Here is a 22,148-nt window from a genome sequence, read left to right on the forward strand (position 1 = left end):
GTATACTCAATTTTCTCCCTTTCAGTGTGTTTCTTGCTTTTCATTTGTCGTCTACGGTTCATCATGACAAGTGTTTCTTGACTAATTTTTTCTTCTTTGGATTTCTTTTTCCTTATAGGTTTTTTGGGCTTTATCACTTTCAGAAAGTTGTAATATTCCTCGTTGATATCTTGGTCATGAGCAGTCTGCAGAAGCTCAAACTTGTTCTTAAGTTCCAGTACATACTGCTTTTTCTCCTCTTCTGTTATCTCAAAGACCTTTGTATTATTTACTCGAGTCAGTTTTTTCCTTTCCTTTCCTACATCTATATCACGTGTACATCTTACCATTCTGTGATCACTTCCAACATTTACCTTATTCAGGACGGTAACATCATTCACAATATATCTTCTGTTAGTGAGGATGAAGTCGATTTCATTAGTAATTAATCCATTCGGACTTTTCCATGTCCACTTTCTGTTCATCCTTTTCTTGAAAAAAGTGTTCATTACTGACAGTCCTTGAGATTCTGCAAATTCCACAAGTCTTTCACCTCTTTCATTTCTTTCACCAATTCCAAAATTTCCTATAGTTCCCCTTTCTGCGCTGTTTTGCCCTTTTCCAACCTTAGCATCGAAGTCTCCCATAATAATAGTGTAGTGGGTTTTCTGCTCATCTAGAAGACTCTCAATTTCGGTGTACATTTCTTCAACCTCTTCATCATCATGGCTCAATGTTGGTGCATAAATCATTATAATCTTTAGCTTGTACCTCTTAGAAATCTTGTGTATTAGTCTTGACACCCTTGGTGATGTACTTTTGAATTCCAAAATGTTGTTTTTAAAATCTTTATGGACCAGAAACCCAACTCCACCTTCACTCCTTTCACTGTTTCCATTGGTGTACAGCATATTTCCACTTGATAAACTTATAAGTGATTCATTTCTTCTTCTTGTTTCAGCCAAACTGATGATATTCCAATTAACATTTTCTAATTCCTTTTCCAGCTCTAATATCCTGTCTTCACCGATGAGTGATCTTACGTTATAACAGGCCAGGTTCAGTTTCCGTGAATGGCAGCCTGGTCGTACCCAGAGATTCTTAGCACCCTCTGCTTCCACTCTGACATGATGGCTACTCAACCAGTGAATAGCCATCTGCATCCATTTTTGTAGTTTTACCCATGAGAGTTAGTTGTTCTGCCCAGTTTTCCAGCTCCTGACAATTAGAGATGGAAGCAATGCCAACTAGCTACAAAGTTGTTGGGAAAGATTAGTTCATTTATTTGTTAGTATGAAAAAGAGAAAAGAACAGAAAGCTAACTTTTAATTCTGGGCTCTAATTAAAACAAAAAAGGGTGATATATATATATATTTAGAAAGCACTACATAGTTCATTTGAAATCACTTGATCACAAAATCATTTGGTATTATAAGTATGCTATGTTTTGTTTCCTTTGGGTTTAAAGAAGAAAAATTCTCATACCTCAAATTTCTTTAATAGAGACAGTAAATTTAATTACAGTATGCTTAATTGCATATAACAATTATTGGCATAAAAATAAAAGTCACAAACCATTTCTTATGTTTCTATTACAACGCTGTATAGATTTTAAGTTTCTTTACTAACTTCATAGTGCTTATTTGCATATAACACTTTTTGCATACCCAATCTGAGTCGAATTTCACATTTTCTAACACATTTTGTATAACAGTTAATCAAATTGTATTTTTTCTAAAAATAAATCACAATCACAAGTGTCATGAATCAAAAGGGATCAGGTGGCAATCATGGATCAATTTATATTATATGCTAATCCGAGCAAGAAATGACAAACAGAACCAACAAAAGAAGATGTCAACAAAGTCCTATTTCACCGGTACACCCAAGTTTGTGTTCTTAGTACTCTGATTTCCAGGCCTCAAAAAATGAGAAGATTTAGCTAAGCAACTGGATATGCAAAGAACATTTAATCGACAAAGGATTTTTTGAAAGTGTCAGTGCCGAATGATTCAATTAAAAAAATCACATGGTGAAAAGCAGTCACAAAAAGGAGGCATCAGAGCAATGGCTATGCAACGTTTAACCTGGCAACAATGAACACTACAAAGCAGAAGACATCTATAATTGTGATGAAATGGAGGTCTATCAAAAAGATGGTAGTCTTGTGTTTACAAATGATAAACCATCTGGAGTCAAGATGAGCACAGAAAGAATAACCACCCTCACTGCATGCCACTTGGCAGAAATGGACAGGAGGAAGCTGCTCATCATTGGTAAATCAGCCCATATAGTGTGCATGCATGGAGTGCATTCAAAACCGGTGAAATATGCATCAAATATGCAGCAGCTGAAAGTGGCTTATAGATAACTGCACATTCGACAACAGTGATGTAAGACCCCAGAAGGTTGTTTTTCTGGGGTCTTACATCACTGTTACATCACATGCCCTGGAAATTGTTTTTCCTTCAAGAAACAAGACCAGCTCCATACAACCATTAGATCAAGGAATTATTAAAAATTTGAAACACTATTAACAAAGTAGTATGATGAGAAAGATTATTTGCGAGATTGACAGCAGAAGATTGAATAGCACACCAAAACTTGCAAGGTCCATTTACACTACTTGATGCAATTCACCTCCTCTCCAATGCATGGACACTAGTTAAACCCAAAACATTCCAGAACTGTTTTATGTCCAGCTTCACCACTGATGTATCCAAAATCTCAAGGGATTTCAAAGGAGGATATGCCCAAAAATATGGATGAATAAGTGTACAGAAGATACATGGCGGTATATAGTGAATCACCAAGAAGGCAAACTCGCGGATAAGGACTTATGTACATATTACATAAATATAAAGTAGTTATTAATCAGTCCAAACTAGATGTTGACCAAACCAAGAGTAGAAAACTTGCTTCTTGTCCAAATGGTAGCTGAGCATTCTGGTCTCTTGCCAAACCTATTGGCTGCAACTTTTGCCTGTCTCTTTCCCACCTCTGTCTAAACCAGATGGTTCTATTGCCACTTCAGCCAAGGATAAAGCTGACTTGCTAGCATCCTATTTTTCTTCCAACTCATGTATTAATGATCCTGTTAAACCAACTCCTACAATTCCCAGCAGACTTAATTCAATGCCTCCTGTGGTCTTCGTTCAAAAAAGATGTCAGAAGATCACATCCTGATAGTATTTCTCTTCTTGCTCTCAAAAACTGTGCTCCTGAACTTATTCCTGTTCTGTGTTGTCTTTTTTCTCTTTCTTATTCCAAAGGTGTTTTCCCTACTGCTTGGAAACTTTCTCATATCCAGCCAGTTCTATAAAGGATGACAAATCTCTCTCATCTTTTATAAGATGGAAACTTATGCTTCCATCTTATAATTTTCCAACAGTTTTTTAAAACTGGGTATCCAATTTTCTCTCTGACTGGAGGTGACGGTAGACAGCTCTGTCTTATAACTTCTCCATTAATGCTGGTGTTCAACAACTTTCATTTCTTTTCTCCCACTCTTTTCCTCTTGTATATTAATGGCCTTCTATTGACTGGAAATCCTATCTATAGTTTTGCTGATGATAACACATTGCTTTGGTTTGGATTTTATTGGTACATTAGCAATTAAGGCTATAATGCGCCAAAACCAGGTAATATATAAAAATTAAGCATTCAGTGACCTAATTAGTTAGGCCACCATTTTAAGATATATAATAACATAGGTATAAAACATATATCAACAAAGAAATAACAATAAAAGGTAAATTTTAAATATGAGTAAAAACGTTTACTGATTTTAAATAACTAAAAGCAGCAGACACATGGTCATTGTCGGACAAAATTAGACTGAGTGTATAAGGCTCAGCCAGATGACTAAAGGCGGTAAAATATAAATCACGTTCGTGTCTAAAATGTGGACACTTGGTTAAAATGTGATGAATACTTAAAATGGTGCCACAGTTCTCACACGTAGGACAATCATCTGCCCTCAACAGAAATGCATGTGTAAGATTGACTGTGTCCTATGCAGAGGCGAGCCGGATCAACTTCTTCTTTTGGGTTTCTGCACAGACTAGACTGCCAGTGTCGGATTACAGGCGTTATCTGATAGAGCTTGTTTGTGACTTGCTCATGCCAAGATTGTTGCCATTGGGAGAGTAATTTAGCATGTATTAGCTGCCTATAGTCTGTATAGGGGGCTAACAGGCAATAGGTGTTAGCCCCCTACTGCCTGTTATAGGGGGCTAACAGGCAATAGGTGTTGTAGGGGTTCTGGTGATCTGGCTGCAGCATCTGCCAGTTCATTTCCCCCAATCCCAATGTGGCTTGGAATCCAGCAGAAACGAATGTCAAAAGAACGCTCAGACAGAGAGTGTAGGGTCTGCTGAATCCGGGTCACAAATGGATGAGGATTATACGTCTTCACCGATAAAACCTGCAGTGTACTTAGAGAGTCAGTGTACACCAGACACTTTTGATACTTGATTGTGTTTGGCATAAAGACAGTCTAAATAAGCTTTCATCTTATAATTTCCCAACAGATTTTTACAATTGGGTATCCAATTTTGTCTCTGACTGCTCACTGCATGTGATGGCAGACAGCTCTGTCTTCTAACCTCTCCACTAATGCTGGTGTTCAACAACTTTCATTTCTTTCTCCCACTCTTTTCCTCTTGCATAATAATGACCTTCTTCTACTGACCAGAAATCCCATCCATAGTTTTCCCAATGATAGCACATTGCATTCCACCTTCCAATTTGAGAAATCTTGTCCTGCACACAAACAGCTTAGACTTCTTGAATATCCACTACCAATTCCTTAAATGATGGTCTTCAGGTACAGTGGGACAAAGATAACTTAACTGATTTCAATCTTTCTAAAACTCAGTCCTCTCTTATAGCTCCCAAAACAGTTTCTTCTGCTCTTATACTTATCTTCAATGACACTGAGATATCTAGACAAGATCATATATCCCTATTAGGGATTACCCTCACTTCTAATATCTCTTGGCACAAGCACATCACAAACATTGCTTCCTGTGCATCTAAAAAACTCTGGTTTCTCTTTCATTCTCAGTATTACTTTTCTTCCAAACAATTACTATGTACAAATCTCAAATCCATCCACCCTACAATAGAATATTGTTTCCATATCTGGGAGGTGCTCCCAAAACCTCTCTCGGGCTTCTAGAGTCCAGTGAGGGCAGCTGGGTTAATAATTAATGTTCCATTTCTATCAAAGTCTCTTCACTCTCTGTCTCATAGATGTTCTGTTTCTGCTGCATGCATTTTCTATAGATGGGAACTGATCTTCTGGTTTGGTTTCTATCTCTTCCAAGCTATGAACACATGCCACAATCAGTTAGCATCCTTTTACTGTCCAATTTCAAACTCAGAGAATCATCTTTCCTTCATTTTCCTCATTTATTCCTTCAACTTCCATTTTCTGGAACAGCCTCCCATCATACACCGATGAGCCAAAACATTATGACCACCTGCCTAATATGATGTTGGTCCTACATGTGCAGCAAAAACAGCTCATAACCGGCGAGGCATGGATGCTACAAGATTTCTAAACGTGTCTTGTGGTATCTGGTACCAACACATAACAAGCAGATGCTTTAACTCCCGTGGTTGAGATGCCACAGATCTGAGTTGCTGTTCCAACATAAACCACAGATGCTCGATGGGATTGATGTCTGGGGAATTTGGAGGCCAGGGCAATACCTGGAAGTCTTCCTCATGTTCCGTGAACCAGTCTCGAACAATCGAGGGGTGTGGCATGGCACATTATCCAGCTGAAAGATGGAATCACCAGAGGGGAAGACCGTTGCCATTAAAGGGTGTATCTGGTCAGCAATGATGCATGGATGACTGGACCCAGGGTATCCCTGCAGAACATCGCCCAAAGCATGACACTACCGCCACCGGTGTGTTTTCCTCCAACAGTGCATCCAGGCGGCATCACTTCCCCAGGTAAACGATGCCGACGTACCCGGCTGTCCACATGTTGAAACAGGAAATGTGATTCATCGGACCAGATGACCTTCTTCCAATCACTTAAGGTCCAGTTTCGATGCTTGTGTGCCCATCGTAGGCACTGTTGCTGGTGAACTGTGGTTAGCATAGTCCTCAGAGTGGCCTGTGTCTACGCAGCCCCATTTTCAGCAGGGTTCGATGTACTGTGTGTGTGTGTGTGTGTGTGTTGTGACACATTACTCCCATCACCAGCATTCCAATTACCGGCGAGTTGTAGCACATTTGCCCTTCTGTTGCCACGTACCATCCGGGAGAGCTTTCGCTCGGTACTAACCACAGCTGACCATGAGCACCACACCAGCCGTGTCGTTTCAGATATGCTCTTACCCAGTCGTCTGGCCATTACAATTTGGCCTTTGTCAAATTCGCTTAAGTCCGCTGCCTTCCCCATCTGAAGAACAAGAATAACACTGATTAACAGAGCTCAGTATCAGGCATTTTTATACTGTGTCCCGACCCGTGCCGCAGTTCACCTGCAGTTGCTGTAATTTGCATAATAAGTCACTGGTCATAATGTTTTGGCTCATCGATGTATGTATTTCTTGAAAATTACAATCTACAGAAATTCAAGTCTACTGTCAAGACTTATCTTGACTTATCTAGCCCAACAATACATGATTCCTCACCATATTCATCACTGCTTCCTTTATTCCATGATTTTGGGGGATCTAGTATCAGCAAGTCTTCATTATGTGAAAGAGGCCTTGCCACGTATGATACGATAGGATATTTGATGCTGTGCTTGCTTTTTCTGGACATCCCTGATATTTTTGTCGTAGAGAAACAGCAACCATCAATGTGGTTACATCGAGTGGTTCTTTTCATACCACAAGAACAGCAAAAGCTATACTTCTAATTTCCCCAGTTAGCCACATTTTCAGATTAAATGCACGTATAACTGCACATACAAGGAGCCCAAGTTTTGAACCTAATCACCAATCTTGCAACCAATGTTGTTGAGTTTATGAGGATCCCAAACATAAAGAGTATAAAAACCTATAGTATTCAGTACAGTGCTTGGGTTAAAGGAGATGGAAGAATGGGGGATATCTGAAACCTTGCCCAGGAGACTAATCATGGGTTTCGCCACTTCAAGCCACCAGTAAGCAAAGTGGTGGTATTGCACCAGTTGGTGAGAGTCATCTACTACCTATTGTTAGTATCGGTAAGAATTGGTATTATATTATTAGTAGTAGTGGTACTGGTTAGTATTAGTATTAGTAGTAGTACCGTGCATTGGGTTGAAAGAGATGGGAATGGGAGAGTAGCTGGAAACTTTGCTTGGAGACTAAACATGGGTTTCACAATTTCAAGCCTCCAATAAGCAAAGTGGTGGTACTGCACCAGTTACTAATATTAACTAGTACTACTACTACTATCAGTAGAACTGTGCATGAGTTGAAGGAGATAGGTGGATGCCGGAAACTTTTCTCTGGAGACTAAATATGGGTTTTGCCACATCAAGTCTCCAATAAGCAAAGTGGCAGTATTACACCAGGTGTTTATCTACCACCTAGAGAACAAAAATGTGCAATTTAGTAATACTGTAGATTTTATAAAATGCTAAGAGAAACGCAAATAAATTGCACATGTATTCACACTACAATTGTCTTTCCATTACTGAATGAGAGAGGTGGGAGGCAGACAGACAAGATTACACATATTATCCTTCCCCAACATTACTGCCATCTATGAGCACATGCAAACATTATTATTTGTAAGTAGTACAAAAAATCGCCATTATCTACTTCCTTAAATTGTAGTAAGACATATTTGTGCTGCTAAAAGGTAAATGCTGCTGAAACATCCAACAGCACAATGGAGTCATGACCTGACCAGCTTACGCCACGTGTGTTTTGTGCTTGCTGGTCCCTCCAACAACATCATATGAGCTAGCCAACTCATATTAAGCAGCTTAAAAAATGAATATTGGAACCTCAAAAGGCAATATGCCAAGGCCATAAAAGACAGTAACAGATCCACTTGGAGAACATTTGTTTTAACTGCAGATAATTCTGACCCTTGGGGTCTAGTTCATAGTCTCTCTAGAAACAAGTTTCACCATCCGAAAATTTACCAGTCTGTTGACTCACAATACTAAAACTCTCACTTGAACTAGGACAACACCATATTGATGCAATTCCTGCCTCAGATGCCTAATCTTCCTATGATTCCTGCCTAATCTTCCTATTCACCAACAAATTAGAGTTCGCAACACAACCTATTTTACTTCTGAATCCACTCCTTGCTTCACCCAGGTGGTGGTTGATTCGACAATCTCTAAAATCAATAGTAATATTTGTCCTAGACTTGAGGGCATTTTTATCAAGTGACTACATGAACTCTATCCATCTGTCTTTGTTAAACTCTATAATAAATGTTTGAATGAGGCAACTTTTCCTGTCGTTTGGAAGACAGCACTGTTAAAACAAATTTCCAAACCTGGTTCTTCTACTTCTGATAAGGCCTATTGTCCTATTGCGTTGTTGTTCAACTTTGGTAAAACCTTTCAGTGATTCACTGCTGCCCATCTAGATTGTCTTTTTAATGAATGCTCTTTAAAGTCCTCTGATTAGTTTGGTTTTTGTCCAGGGCATGGAACTGAGGCCTTAAATGAACTTCTTTCCAGAAGTTCATTTAAGTTTCTTAAACAACTACAGGTTTAAATATGCTATAGCTTTTTTTTGTAGATTTCTCTGGAGCTTTGACTCCTTTTTGTGGAACAGCTTTTTTGCTCGCCTCGGGGTTGCTCAATACTCCTCATAACTCTACAACTTAACCTGCAACTACTTTCTCCACTGTTCTGTCCAAGTCATTTTCAGTACTCAGCAACTTAGTTGCTCTGTCTCTCAAAGACGTTCACAAATTTCAGTGCCCTTGGTCCACTCGTCTGGGATTTGGTTCTAGATGAGTGGCTTCTCCATTCAACTCCCAACGCTTCTAAAATAGTATATGCCAATAATCTAACCCTTCTTGTCCTTGGTAATTCTTGTTCTTATTTTTGAAAGTACTGCCAGTAGCATCATGAATGATCTGTGGTCTCAGTTTGTTATTAATAAACTTAACATTTCTCCTGGAGCATTAACCATTGTACCCTTTGTCTTTCGTACAAAGTGGTGTATGTTCCAATTTGTACTTATGGTGCCGGTGCCTGGTTTTTATATACTAAGAAGGTAGCCATCCAAGAGAAACTCTCCTCTATTCAAAGATGCATGCTCTTAATGATGAGTCGTTCCTACCATACTGTCTCAACAGCTGCACCAAGTTTAAACGGTTGCCTACCTCTGGACCCCCCAAATCACTTATCGAGGTTTTTTTGCTATTACCTTAGACATTCCATTCCTGTTGAGTTTTTAGACTTAACTGTTAATATCCTCTGCAATCCTAAAATTGGAAAAACTCTGAAGTGGAACCACCTGGTTCAATTCTGGCAAGATCGGTGGTCTTCTTCTTCCAAAGGTATGGTCACAAGAATTGATTTGATTTTCGTTTTTTATGATGCAGAAACATCGAAGGTTATAATGCACCAGGAATATATAGTCACAAGAAAGTTTATTCCATTTGCCTTTACCTTACAAAAGTCTGTACTAAAATGGTTCAGTCAGAAGTCTCCACACTATTTTTCTTCTAACTGGCCATGGTTCCCTTCATGCTAAACTTGCTATGTTTAATCTGTCTGATTCTCCTCTCTGTAACTGTGGCAGCCCAGAAGACTGGCAGCATGTTCTTTTCACTTTCTGACACACAGCAGCCTCTGTCTGCTGTGTGTCAAACATTTTCTCCGGGAGTTGTATCTGTTGGACTCCAAAGAAAAATTTAATCTTCTGCAAGATTATGTACATAAATCCTTCACCAGACGTGGACAACTATCAGTAGTGCTTCAATTCAGGGAACTACTCCTATTCAGGCTTTACCTCCAGTCAAGACCTCCTCCATCATCACCATTTCTTGATACCACTACCTTCAACTTGGACAGTTGGTAATCTTACTTGTATGACGGCGAACAATATCACTGTGTTTCCCCAACTTCTATCTCCTGCTGACACAGGTTATCTTGTGTAATCTATATCTCTTCCCCCTTCCTTTTAATTCATATTTTTTCCCTTTTGTTTGTCTATCAAGTGTTTACTTTTTTATTTTTCCTCCTTTTTTTTTACTGTTATTATTTGCTCTATTGTGTTTTTCATTGCTGTCACCAGATTTTTATATTATTTTATTATTATTATTTTTTTAATATATTTTTTTCTAAATTTTTTTTAGTATGCTATAAATTCCTTATTTCTATTATTTTAATTTGATTTCATTTATTTATTTTTTTACTTTACTATTTTATTTTATTTGCTCATAGTTTGAATGATTTGAACATTCACTACATGACACTCGAGGTTTGCTATGGTTTCTGCTCAGTTGTGGCCTGCTTCCTCGTGGCATAGATGGGTATCAGGATGCACCCCTGATGCTTGTTGCTTCCTGTTGGCAAAGTGGCCAGTAACAATTAAACAACATAACAAACATAGATAGTACAAACATTTCTGGCCTTTCTGCAGTGTTTCTGTATTATCACAGTGTACAACAGTGGAGCTGAATTAGCATTCGGGAGCCTCCTTATATAAGATACTATACATATCAACATACATATTATGGTTAAACAAAAAAACCTGTATGTGTAGAAATTGTAACTTTATGTGAAATTTTAAGAATTATTTATGATATCTATGTATAAAAATTGACTGACAACTGATATATGAGTGAAGGTAAAAATAATGTTGGCTAGTTCTATTGATAAAATAATGATAAACTAACACTATGCACAATCTGATCAGACATAACATACCAAGCATTCCAGTAAACGAGCTGGACGTGAGATTATAACAAGCAGTTTCTTGATTAGTGGTTTCAGATACTGCACTGCTGCTAGTGACTTTTCTTGACACTGAAAGCAAATAAAATATATTTTTTATTTCTCAAAACAGTGTTTGTTCCAATGTACAGAAATAGTGCAAGACCAATATTCAAGTCAAATTTTCCAAAATAAGTGTGTGGAGCATTAACTACGTGTAGTATAGCAGTTAACTGTTAGGTACCACTGAATTTCACTGCAAGTTAGTGTGCCAAGTTTTGTATCAGTAGGAGGACATTGTGCTTTTGCTCAATTGGTGTTTGGGTGCGTTTCTATTTAAGTGTCTTGTGACTTTTATAGCTGATAAAATGGTTGAAATTATAGGAGAACTATGATTTTGCATCAAATTTGTCATAATATGAGGAAAACAGCTTTGAAGACTTACAAAATGCTCAAACAAGTGTTTGAGAATTTTGTAAGCTGATGATCTGTTGTTGATGATGATATGGGTAAGGGAAAAACTTTTCAATGATATTCATTTTTCTAGGGTGGTCAACTTCACTTTAGGACTTCAAGTGCTCAGGTTGTCCATTGAAAAGTCTGATGGATGGAAATGTAAAAAACATTTAACCCCAGGGGCTCACATCTGGTGAGTATGGGCATGGCACACCCACGGTCCTAAGTTGGATATCATCATTCTTCTCTTTCTTGGTGATTCCTTTCTACTTCCGACTCTCTCTCTTTCAGGATAACCCGGAAATTTTTTTTTTGGCTGGTGCAGCATAAGCCTCAGGCTTCCATATGGCTAATAATAATAAGTGCGTGCTAATCCAACAGGAGTTACTTCGGTAAAACTCCAGATCTTGGGTACTAGTCTATATTTCGACAAATGGACAGGAACAAAGCAGTGATTGGCAGGTGCCACTCACTGCTTTTCCCACCCACTGTCCTAGGTTGATATGCCCCCACTTGCCACAGTTTTCAAATCGGGAACTCATTTTCCGATTTTAAAACAGCGGGATGGGGGATAAACACCATACCTAAGCTAAGCACTACCCCTCCTTGATGACACAAAATAATCAGAAAGAAAACACCTTCCAATAATCACCTAAACACAGAACTTGACCGTACAATCACAACGTTCTACAACCAAGCCCACTGTGCGGAGACAAGTGATACCCAATAATGGAGTTTAGCCGTTACTTCTGTCAGACCAACCAGTAAAACACCAGTTCTACATTCATTCCTAAGGTGTTTGAGGGTGTATAGCAGAAAAAAATGCCCAGACAAATGGCACAATCAGGATTGGCTTCTGAAACACCTAGCCCTTACAATTTCTTCCTGTACCCTAGAATCAAAATCCAATTAAAAGAATGAAGATTTCAAAAAAAATCATGGAGATTCAGGCTAATTTGTAGAAAGTGTTTGACAGCATCACAAAACAGGAGTTCCAGAGGCTTCAAACAGTGGGAGCACTGGGATCGATGTATAAACTGTGGTGGGAACTATTTTTGAAGGGGGACAATGTCAGCATGGAAATAACATAAATCTAAATTAATTTTATCACCCCAGTATGGTTGTTTTTGTTGTTTGTTTGGTTTTTAGGAGCATTAGCAACTAAGGCCATATTGCTCCGGGGATATACGGCGGTCATTCCCTGAGCTTCCCGCATCTTCCATATTTGGTGGTCACAGGCTCGAACCCCGGTCTAATCAAGAAGTGTGTGCTACGCACTGGTGCTCCTGCCCACCTGGCTAAGGAGGCGCCACCCCAGTAAGGAAACTTTGACTTGCACATCATATATAATAAAATAAAATAACATACAGTTGAACCTGGTTATAACGAGCTTCAAGGTACCGACAAAATTTCCTCATTATAACCGTTACTCGCTATCAGTGATAGCGGAGATGGGGAAACCCCTGGGTCCATTAAACAAGAACACTTTATATCAGTGATGAGTTAAATCTACCTCCTATTTTTTAAAATTCACAATAAAAAGATAGATTTAAAAAACAAAAGAAATATTAGAGTGAAAAAAAAAATGATATAAGTATATACTTACATATTATTTGTATTAATACGCTTTGTATAAACTACAATAACACAATTTATTTGTCTGTAAATTTAAAATTATACACTTAATACTAAACACTATTTATCTGTAATTAAACGCAATACTATTTAATAAGAAACTTGATTTCAATTAGTCTTTGTTTATGAATCTTAAAATTGATGTTTGTTTTGAATCTTAAAATTGATGTTTGTTTTGAATCTTAAAATTGATGTTTGTTTTAAAGATTTCACGTTGATATTTCTTAAATTTCCACTTAAAACACTCATTGCATTAAAAGTCTTATTACTTGCCTCAGTTCCTTCAAAAAAATTTACTAATGGGTCTATTGCACCTAGAACTTGTGAGATTGTCAGCACTAATTTTGATTCACTTTCAATTGTCATCATATCATCATCATCTTTGTTGAGCACAGCATCTACAATGTCACTCTCTATAGGAAGACCACTAGTTAATAAGTCGTCATCAAGTCGTACAAATTCATCGATGTTATCTGTTTAATATCTGTATCAAAACCTATAGTGCTGTTAAGTAGCAACCATTTTGATAGAGGTAAGTTGTTTTCTTCGTTTCCATCTTCTTCATCTACAACTGAAATTTCATTTGAATTTAATTTCGATTTCTTGAAGCAATTTGATATGGTTCCATGAAGTAATTTTGTTCCAAGCATAATTCAATAAATTTATAGCATCCAATATTGATATAGACTTAGTAAGTTTCTGTTCTCTTTGAGTGATCAGATGTAGAACAAGAAATCTTTTATTAAATCCTTTCAAACTGTTGAATACACCTACGTCCATTGTTGAAAAATTTATGTTGCATTGGGAGACAGAAACACTAGCTTAATGTTGGACAAATTTTGAATCTCAGGATATGCAGGGCAGTTATAAACTAACAATAAAATATTTTTCTTCTTTATGAATAGCTCCTTATTGCAATTATTTACGAATTGCTGAAAAATATCCGAAGTCATCCAAACTTTCTTGTTTGCAGTGTAATCCACAGGAACTTTCCTTCCGTTTTTTTTTTAACTACAGAGGTTTTAATGATTTTCTGATAAAAAACAGTTTTTTTTTTTTTTTTTTTTTATCAGTTCTGGTCATATTTGTGCATACGAGCACAGTCAAGCAAGCCTTTCATTTTTTTCCACCAACACATTTTCCCCCTTTGAATTTAAAGGTATTGTCAGATGTCAAATTATAAAAAAGTCCTGTTTCGTTGGTGGTGGTGTTGTAGTAGTACTAGTAATAGAGGAATGTGATGCAAGAAAGCAAGCGTATGAGCTTATGTAGCCTCAGCCAAAAAAACAATTTCACACATCCATTCCCTCTAAATACTTGGACAGTTCCTCCTTGAATTTATTTAAGCTATGAACATCCACAATGATAGATGGAAGTTTATTCCAGCAATTAACCACCCACTGGCTAAAGGCAAATTTCCGCACATCTATTCTACAACTGTCTTACCTCATTTTGAATTTATGCCCCCTCGGGTTTGTAATCTGAGCAAGTGAAAGAATCCCATCAGAATTCAGCATGCTCAACCCATCCAAAGCCATATACACCTCAATCAGATCACCTCGAAGGTGCCTAGTCTCCAGCCGCTGAAATTTCCAGAACTTAAGCCTTTTTTGATAAGAGTAACCCTTTGTTCCATTCACTACTCTTGTTGCCTTTTTTGTACTTGTTCCAGAGGCTCAACATCCTTCCTAAAATGAGGCCTCCAGACCTGTATATAGTACACAAGGTGTTTCTGACCATTGCCTTATACACAGAGATAATCACCTGCTTATTCTTGCTAGAAAAATTCCTGCATATCATTGACAAGACACCATGAGCAACCCCTGCAGACCATACGCACTGCTCAGAAAACTTTATATCTGACTGCACAATTATTCCCAGACCCTTTTCGTTCTCAACCACCCTGAGTGTCATTCCACGCAGTTGATATGTTACTCTGGGGTTACTGCTACCCATACACAGTATATTTGACAATGTTCAACTTCAGTTGCCACCTTTCAGCCCCTCTGCTCAACTTTTCTAGATCCCGTTGAAATAGCCTAGTGTCATTAACAACCCTGCCATATCGTCTGCAAACTAAGACATTAACCCTGATATATCTTCATCAGTATCTTTAATAAATATAGAATACAACAATGGACCCAACACCGAACCCTGGGGGAACTCCACTGATAACCTTAGTCCACGAAGATCAATGTCCATTGATTACCAATCTCTGTCTTCTCCCACTCAATCATCCCTTTATCCATATCAGCAATTTGCCCCCAATGCCACACTGCTTCAATTTGTACAGCAGTCTTCCATGTGCAACAGTATCGAAAGCCTTCCTAAGGTTCAAATATATGATATCAAAATTATTCTTTGCATTCATTTCCTTTCTGACCATATCATAGCTCAGACCACAGCAGCAAAACAAAAGGCTCAAGCTAATGGAAGTGCTGTGGCTCAGAGGAGAACTGAGGGGGGCAGTTGCCTTCTGAATCACAGCCATCTAAAATGCACAGCTTACATGATGTTTGGGGAGCATTCAGGTACGGGACATGATATTGCCATGGGGGATGTCTTTGTGTGTGCGCGCGATGCAAGGAGTGTATCGAAATCAGGCAACAACTCAGCATTCTTATGGGCTAATATGAGAGCTTGAAGGACAGGGTGGAGGCCCTCGAAGGAACAAATTTGAGGGGCCCATCAAGCTCTCAGCTGCCCACATCAACGCCAGAGCTTGCACTTGGTCATCGTGAAACACAGTGGCAACACCCAAAGCAGAATGCACTGGTCCCAAAGGAACTAGTAGTTGTTGGTGACTCTATTGTCAGGGAAACGGGGAACATGCTTTGTAAAAAGGATAGGTGGAACAGGACCAGGGTATGTCTGCCAGGGGTAAAGGTTGATGACGTTGTAGAGCAGATATCATCTTTTAAGGGCACAAAAGGTGATATAGTTGTACACATTGGCACTAATGATATCAAGAGTAGGAGACCAGCAGAATTGCTTAACAAGTACAGGTCATTGTTGAAAAAAAGCCGTGAAATAGGGTTGAATTTGAAAGTGTCTGCAATTCTGCCCAGACACGATAGGAGGGAGTATATGATGAGAGCCTTGTCGATCAATTCGGCCCTGGAAAGATTATGCAAGGCTCAAGGGGTAGAATTTTTTTCAGCCTGGACTGTACTTGTTAACAGGAGAGATTGCTTCTACAGGGATGGGATACACTTAAATAGAAAGGGTGCAAGAATATTTGCTGATGCTATCGAGGCAGTGTTAGGTGGGTCGGAAAACTGCTAGCTTGGGGGGATACAAAGACGAATAGATTAACAGTAGCCACTGGCAGAGGTGAAAGAGAATCCTGCACTGCTTCTATTGGAATGAGCAGAAGCCTGAAAAACAAGATTCAGGATATTTCAGAGACTGCTGGGAGTCATTACGGTACAAGTAAACACATGGGTTGTGTTAGGGTAGCTAAGAATAGAAATAGGTGCATGTATACTTGCGTGTACACCAATGCTAGGAGTTTAGTAAATAAATTTGATGGATTTGAGGTATTGCTCAAAACATCAAAGGCAGATATTGTTGGTATATCAGAGACTTGGTGTCACACACTGCAGAACTGGAGTTTGGGGAGTACAATGTCTACAGAAAGGATAGACTGGATAGAAAGGGAGGAGGGGTTATGCTATTAGTTAAGAAATACATAAAATCCAAGGAAGTGAAGCCAGTGGACATCGCTGGACAGTGCAGTGTCGAGTCAGTTTAGTGTGACATAAGCATTGGGAGATCAAAATTGAGAGTAGGAGTGTGCTATAGGCCTAATGACTCTGATGAGTATAATAAGAAACTGTACAGGGAAATCGAGTGGGCCAGTAAATCTGAGAGTCTTATAATGGGAGATTTTAATTTCCCAGATTTTGACTGGAGTTTGGGGACTGGTCACTCACACACTAGCAAGGCTTTTGTGGATTTATTGGATGATTGTTTTCTACATCAGCATGTTCGGGAGGCAACTACAGGGAGGAATACTCTTGATTTGATTATCAGCAGTGATTCTTCATGCATTAAGAATCTGTAGATAAATGAACCACTAGGTGGCAGTGATCACAGTGTGCTGAAGTGAGATTTACTCAAAGAGGTAACTACCATTAGGGGTAAAGGGGAGGGTTATTGCTTTCGTAAAGGCGACTACGATGGACTGAGACAGTATTTAAATTCTATACAGTGGGACCAACTGATGACGTTACCAACAGCAAATGCAAAATGGGAAGCATTCAAAGAACTTATCTTGGAAGCTGCTAGGCTTTGCATACCAACTAAGAAATATTGTTCAAGGTTTAGGCCTAAATGGATGTCAGATGAACTGATGAGGCATATGGCAGGGAAGAAACATGCATGGGATACATACAAATTAACACATGACACAGAAGCCTATGATAGATACAAGTTGATCTGTAACCAAGTTACAAGGGAGGTTAGGCAGGCGAAGGCAGAGTACGAGAAATCTTTGGCAAGGGATGCAAAGAAAAACAGCAAAGAGTTCTTTACTTATGTGAACTCTAGAAGGGGATGAATCAGATTGGTCCACTTGATATTGATGGGTCAACTGTTGATGATCCTGCTCAGGTAGCTAACAAACTAATTGAATATTTTGCATCGACATTCACACGAGGAGTTATTTAGCGAGGGGAAAGCCAGGGATGTATTCAACTCTAGCAGTAAGCAAGAGAATCTTGTAATAACTGAGAGTAAAGTGGAGGAGAAACTGTTGAAGATAAACACAAGAAAGGCACCTGGGGTGGATGGGATCTATCCAGTTATATTAAAGGAGGCAGCAGAGGAAGTAAACCCTTAGCCATAATTTTGAGAGCTTCCTTGGACTCAGGGGAGGTACCTGCAGACTGGAGATGTGCAAATGTGACCCCAATTCACAAAGGAGGATCAAAGGCTGACACAAGCAATTATAGACCTGTGAGTTTAACTTCTGTTCCAGGAAAATTAATGGAGGCACTAGTTAAAGAAGCACTGCAGGATCATTTAGACAAGACTTCAGTTATAGCTCGGACACAGCATGGTTTTGTTAAGGGGAAGTCTTGCCTGACCAATTTGATTGGATACTATGATGCAGTCACAAAGGAACTGGATGCAGGGAATAACTTTGATATTATATACTTGGATCTTAGAAAGGCTTTTGATACTGTTGCACATGGAAGACTGCTGCACAAATTGGAGCAGTGTGACATTGGAGGCAAATTGCTGCTGTGGATAAAGGAGTGGCTGAGGGGGAGAAGACAGAGAGTGGTAATCAATGGACACTGCTCATCGTGGACTAATGTTATTAGTGGAGTCCCTCAGGGTTCAGTGAAGGGTCCATTATTGTTTTCTGTATTTATAAATAATATTGATGATGGTATATCAAGCTTAATGTCCAAGTTTGCAGATGATACAAAGGTAGGCAGGGTTGTCAAGGACACTACTGACACTACGCTGCTGCAACAGGATCTGGAAAGGTTGAGCAGATGGGCTGAGAGGTGGCAAATGAAGTTTAACATTGACAAATGTAAAGTACTACACATGGGAAACAGCAACCCCAGAGCAACGTATCAACTCTGTAGTACTACACTGACAGTGGTCTAGAATGAAAGGGACCTGGGGGTGGTTGTGCAGGCAGATATGAAGTTCTCTGAGCAGTGCAGACGGGTGGCAAGAGTAGCTCATGGTGTATTGTCAATGATATATAGGAATTTTTCTAGCAGGGATAAGGAGGTGATTATTCCCTTGTATAAGACAATGGTCAGGCCACACCTAGAGTGCTGTATACAGGTCTGGAGGCCTCATTTTAAGAAGGGTGTAAGAGCTGCTGGGTCGAGTACAGAGAAGGGCAACAAGATGTGAATGGAACAAAGGGGTGCTCTTACGAAGAAAGGCTTAAGTTTTGCAAATTACAGTGTCTGGAGACTAGGCACCAGCGAGGTGATCTGATAGAGGTGTATAAAGCATTGAATGGTTTGAGCATTCTCAATGCTGATGGGATTCTTCCTCTCGCTCAGAATAATCACCCGAGAGGGCATAAATTCAAATTGAGGAAAGACAGATGTAGGATAGACGTGCGGAAATTTGCCTTTAGCTAGCAAGTGGTTGGTTGGTGGAACAGACTTCCATCCCTTGTCCTGGAAGTTGATAGCCTAAATAAGTTTAAGGCTCAGCTGGACAAGTATTTTGAACGAACAGAGGGGTGAAGTGGAAGTGGTTTTTTTTTTTTTTTTTTTTGGCTGATGCTGCATAAGCTTGCTTTCTTGCATCAAATGCCTCTACTAATGCTAATGCTAATAGTATCCAATCAAATTTGTTAAGAGAAGGCTTCCCCTTAACAAACCCATGCTGTGTCTGAATTATAACGGAAGTCTTGTCTAGATGATTCTCCAGTGTTTCCATTAATGTCCACAGAACAGAAGTTAAACTAGCAGGTCTGTAATTACTTGTGTCACCCTTTGATCTTACTTTGTGAATTAGAGTCACATTTGTACATCTCCAGTCCATGGGGACTTCTCCTGAGTCCAAGGAAGCTCTCATAATTATGGCTAAGGGTTTGCTTACTTTGTTTGCTGCCTCCTTTGCCAAAGATTTCTCGCAATATGCCTTTGCCTGTCTAACATCATTTTTGACATGATCATAGAACAGCTCATATCTCCATAGGCTTCTGTGTCACCTGTTAATTTATATGAATTCGATGTATTTTTCTTCTCTGCCACATGTCTCATTAGTTCATCTGAACTCTATTTAGGCCTAACCCTGAACAATATTTCTTAGTTGGAATGAAAAGCCTAGTAGCTCCCAAGATTAATCCTTTGAATGCTGTTGGTCCCACTGTATAACTGTCACAAACCACCGTAGTCACCTTTATGAAAGCAAAAACACTTCCCTTTACCCCTGATGATAGTTACCTCTTTGAGTTTGGTTTTGGTTTTTATGGTGCATGGGCAACTAAGGCTGTGATGGCCACCTCTTTGAGTAAATCCCACCTCAGCACACTGTGATCACTTCCACCTAATGGGTCCTTGCTCTGCAGATTTTTAATGCATGAAGAATCACTAATAATAATCAGATCATGAGTTTTACTCCCTCTAAATTGGTTGCCTCCTGAACATGGTGCTGTAAAAGACAATCATCGAATAAATCCACAAAAGCCTTGCTAGTGTTTGAGTGACCAACCCACAAATTCCAGTGACTATCTGGGAAATTAAAATCCTCCGTTATAAGACAATCTGATTTACTTGCCCACCCTATTTCTCTGTACAGTTGTTGATTATACCCTCTGAGTCATTAGGGCTATAACACACTCCTACTCTCAACTTGGTTTTCCGAGTGTTTATGTCACACCAAACTGATGCAACACTGCACTGATCACCCATGTCAACAGGATGCACTTCCTTAGATTTTGTGTTTCTTAACTAACAGCCTCACCCCTCCTCCCCTTGCATCCTGTCTATCCTTTCTGTACACATTGTACTTCCCAAATTCCAATTTTGCATTCCTAATCTCTGTGTGACACCCTGTCTCTGATATCCCAATAATACCAGCCTTTGATGCCTTCACAAGCACCTCAAATTCATCAAATTTATCTACTCCTAGCATTGGTGTACATGTAAATATACATGCACCTGTTCTTACTCTTTGTTACCCTAACACAGCCCATGTATTAACTTGTTCCTTGATGACTCCCAGTAGTCTCTAAAATTCTCCACACCTTGTTTTCCAGGTGGCTGCTCATTCCAATAGAAGCAGTGCAAGAATCCTTTCCACCTCTGCCTGCGGCTACTGCTAATCTATTAGTCTATGAATCCCCCCAAGCTAGCAGTTTTCTGACCCACCTAACACTGCTTCGAGAACATCAGCAAATATTCTTGCACCCAATTTCTATTTAAGTGTATCTCCTCCCTGTAGAAGCAGTCTCTCCTGTTAACAAGCAGAGGTCACGCTGAAAAAAATTTTACCCCACGAGCCTTGCATAATCTCTTCAAGGCCGAACTAATTGACAAGGCTCTCATCATATATTCCCTCCTATTGTGTCCAATCAGAATTGCAGAAACTTTCAAATTCATCCCTAACTCACGACTTTTTTTCATCATTGACCTGTACTTGTTTAGTAATCCTGCTGTTCTCCTGCTTTTAATATCATTAGTGCCAACATGTGCAACAATATCACCCTTTGTGCCCGTAAAAGATGATATCTGCTCTAGAACATCATTAACTTTTGCCAGTTTTGCATTGGCAGAGAAATTATTCCAAAAAAATACAGCCGAACTAGGTTATAATGAGTACAGAAATAACGAGGTCATGGCTGTAATGAGCAAAAAGCAATAATGATTTTAATTTTCGCGTATTCCCATACAATCACTCACTGTTATAAAGAGGGTACTACACGGATATACCATACAAATTTGGTTAACTATGCAGACATTCTTAATTGCTCGGAGTTGAAAAACCCAATTTTTGGAATAGACAAAAATGAAAAGGGCAACCGTAGTTTTTATGACCACCCACATTGCATCGGATAAGCGGCCAGTTTATGACCTTGTCCTTTCGGGGATGAGGGCTATACAATAGTACATCTGCTTGTCACATTAGGCTATTTACAGATTGTCTTGTTTTCACTGATCCATAAATTTATTTTGGAACTTCTAAGAATTTTGTCAATGGGTCGTCTAAGAACTTGTATGCATTTCCGGTTTTCTAAGAACTTTGTATGCAGATCACTTTACTGTCATTTTAAATAAAATCAATCAGAAACGAACTATTCCTTTGGAAACATGTCTACTAAAAAAAGTGTCTCTCAATTAGCAAAAAAGTCGAAATTATTTGTGAGTCGGAACATGGTGCAAAAAATGTTGAAGTGTGTATAAAGTTTTTGTCCTCTTTAGCAGTAATGACATTGTGGAAGAATAAACATGCTTATATTTCGACACTAGTAAAGAACATAACCGATTAAAAAAAAAAAAAAAAAAAAATTAGAAATTGCATGGTTCCAAAGCCAATGAAGCATTGCTTCGATGGTCCATTACACAAAGAAGTGCTGAATTTTCAACAGACAATCAGATCTTGGATGCCCAAGTGGAAAAAATTTGCTAAACAATTTGGACACAACGATTTTGTATGTAACAACGGCTGGCTGGGTCGATTTAAAAACAGAATACAACCATATTAATACAAATAATATGTA

At 38.9% G+C, this 22,148-nt stretch overlaps 1 protein-coding gene across 5 annotated transcripts in view; it reads right to left on the bottom strand.

The window, feature by feature from the left end:
- The window catches only part of LOC150087015 (microtubule-associated serine/threonine-protein kinase 3-like), a 912,052-nt gene that overhangs the window by 401,149 nt on the left and 488,755 nt on the right, over positions 1–22,148 (bottom strand). For all 5 annotated transcript variants that reach the window (XM_090372902.1, XM_090372903.1, XM_090372904.1 and 2 more), the window contains one exon: positions 10,844–10,942. In XM_090372902.1, the coding sequence (XP_090229028.1) occupies positions 10,844–10,942 (99 nt within the window). The remainder of the gene's footprint in view (positions 1–10,843; positions 10,943–22,148) is intronic.

Source organism: Mastigoproctus giganteus, chromosome 4, assembly GCF_048544385.1.
Source record: "Mastigoproctus giganteus isolate SK-2022 chromosome 4, ASM4854438v1, whole genome shotgun sequence".
NCBI lineage: Eukaryota > Metazoa > Arthropoda > Arachnida > Uropygi > Thelyphonidae > Mastigoproctus > Mastigoproctus giganteus.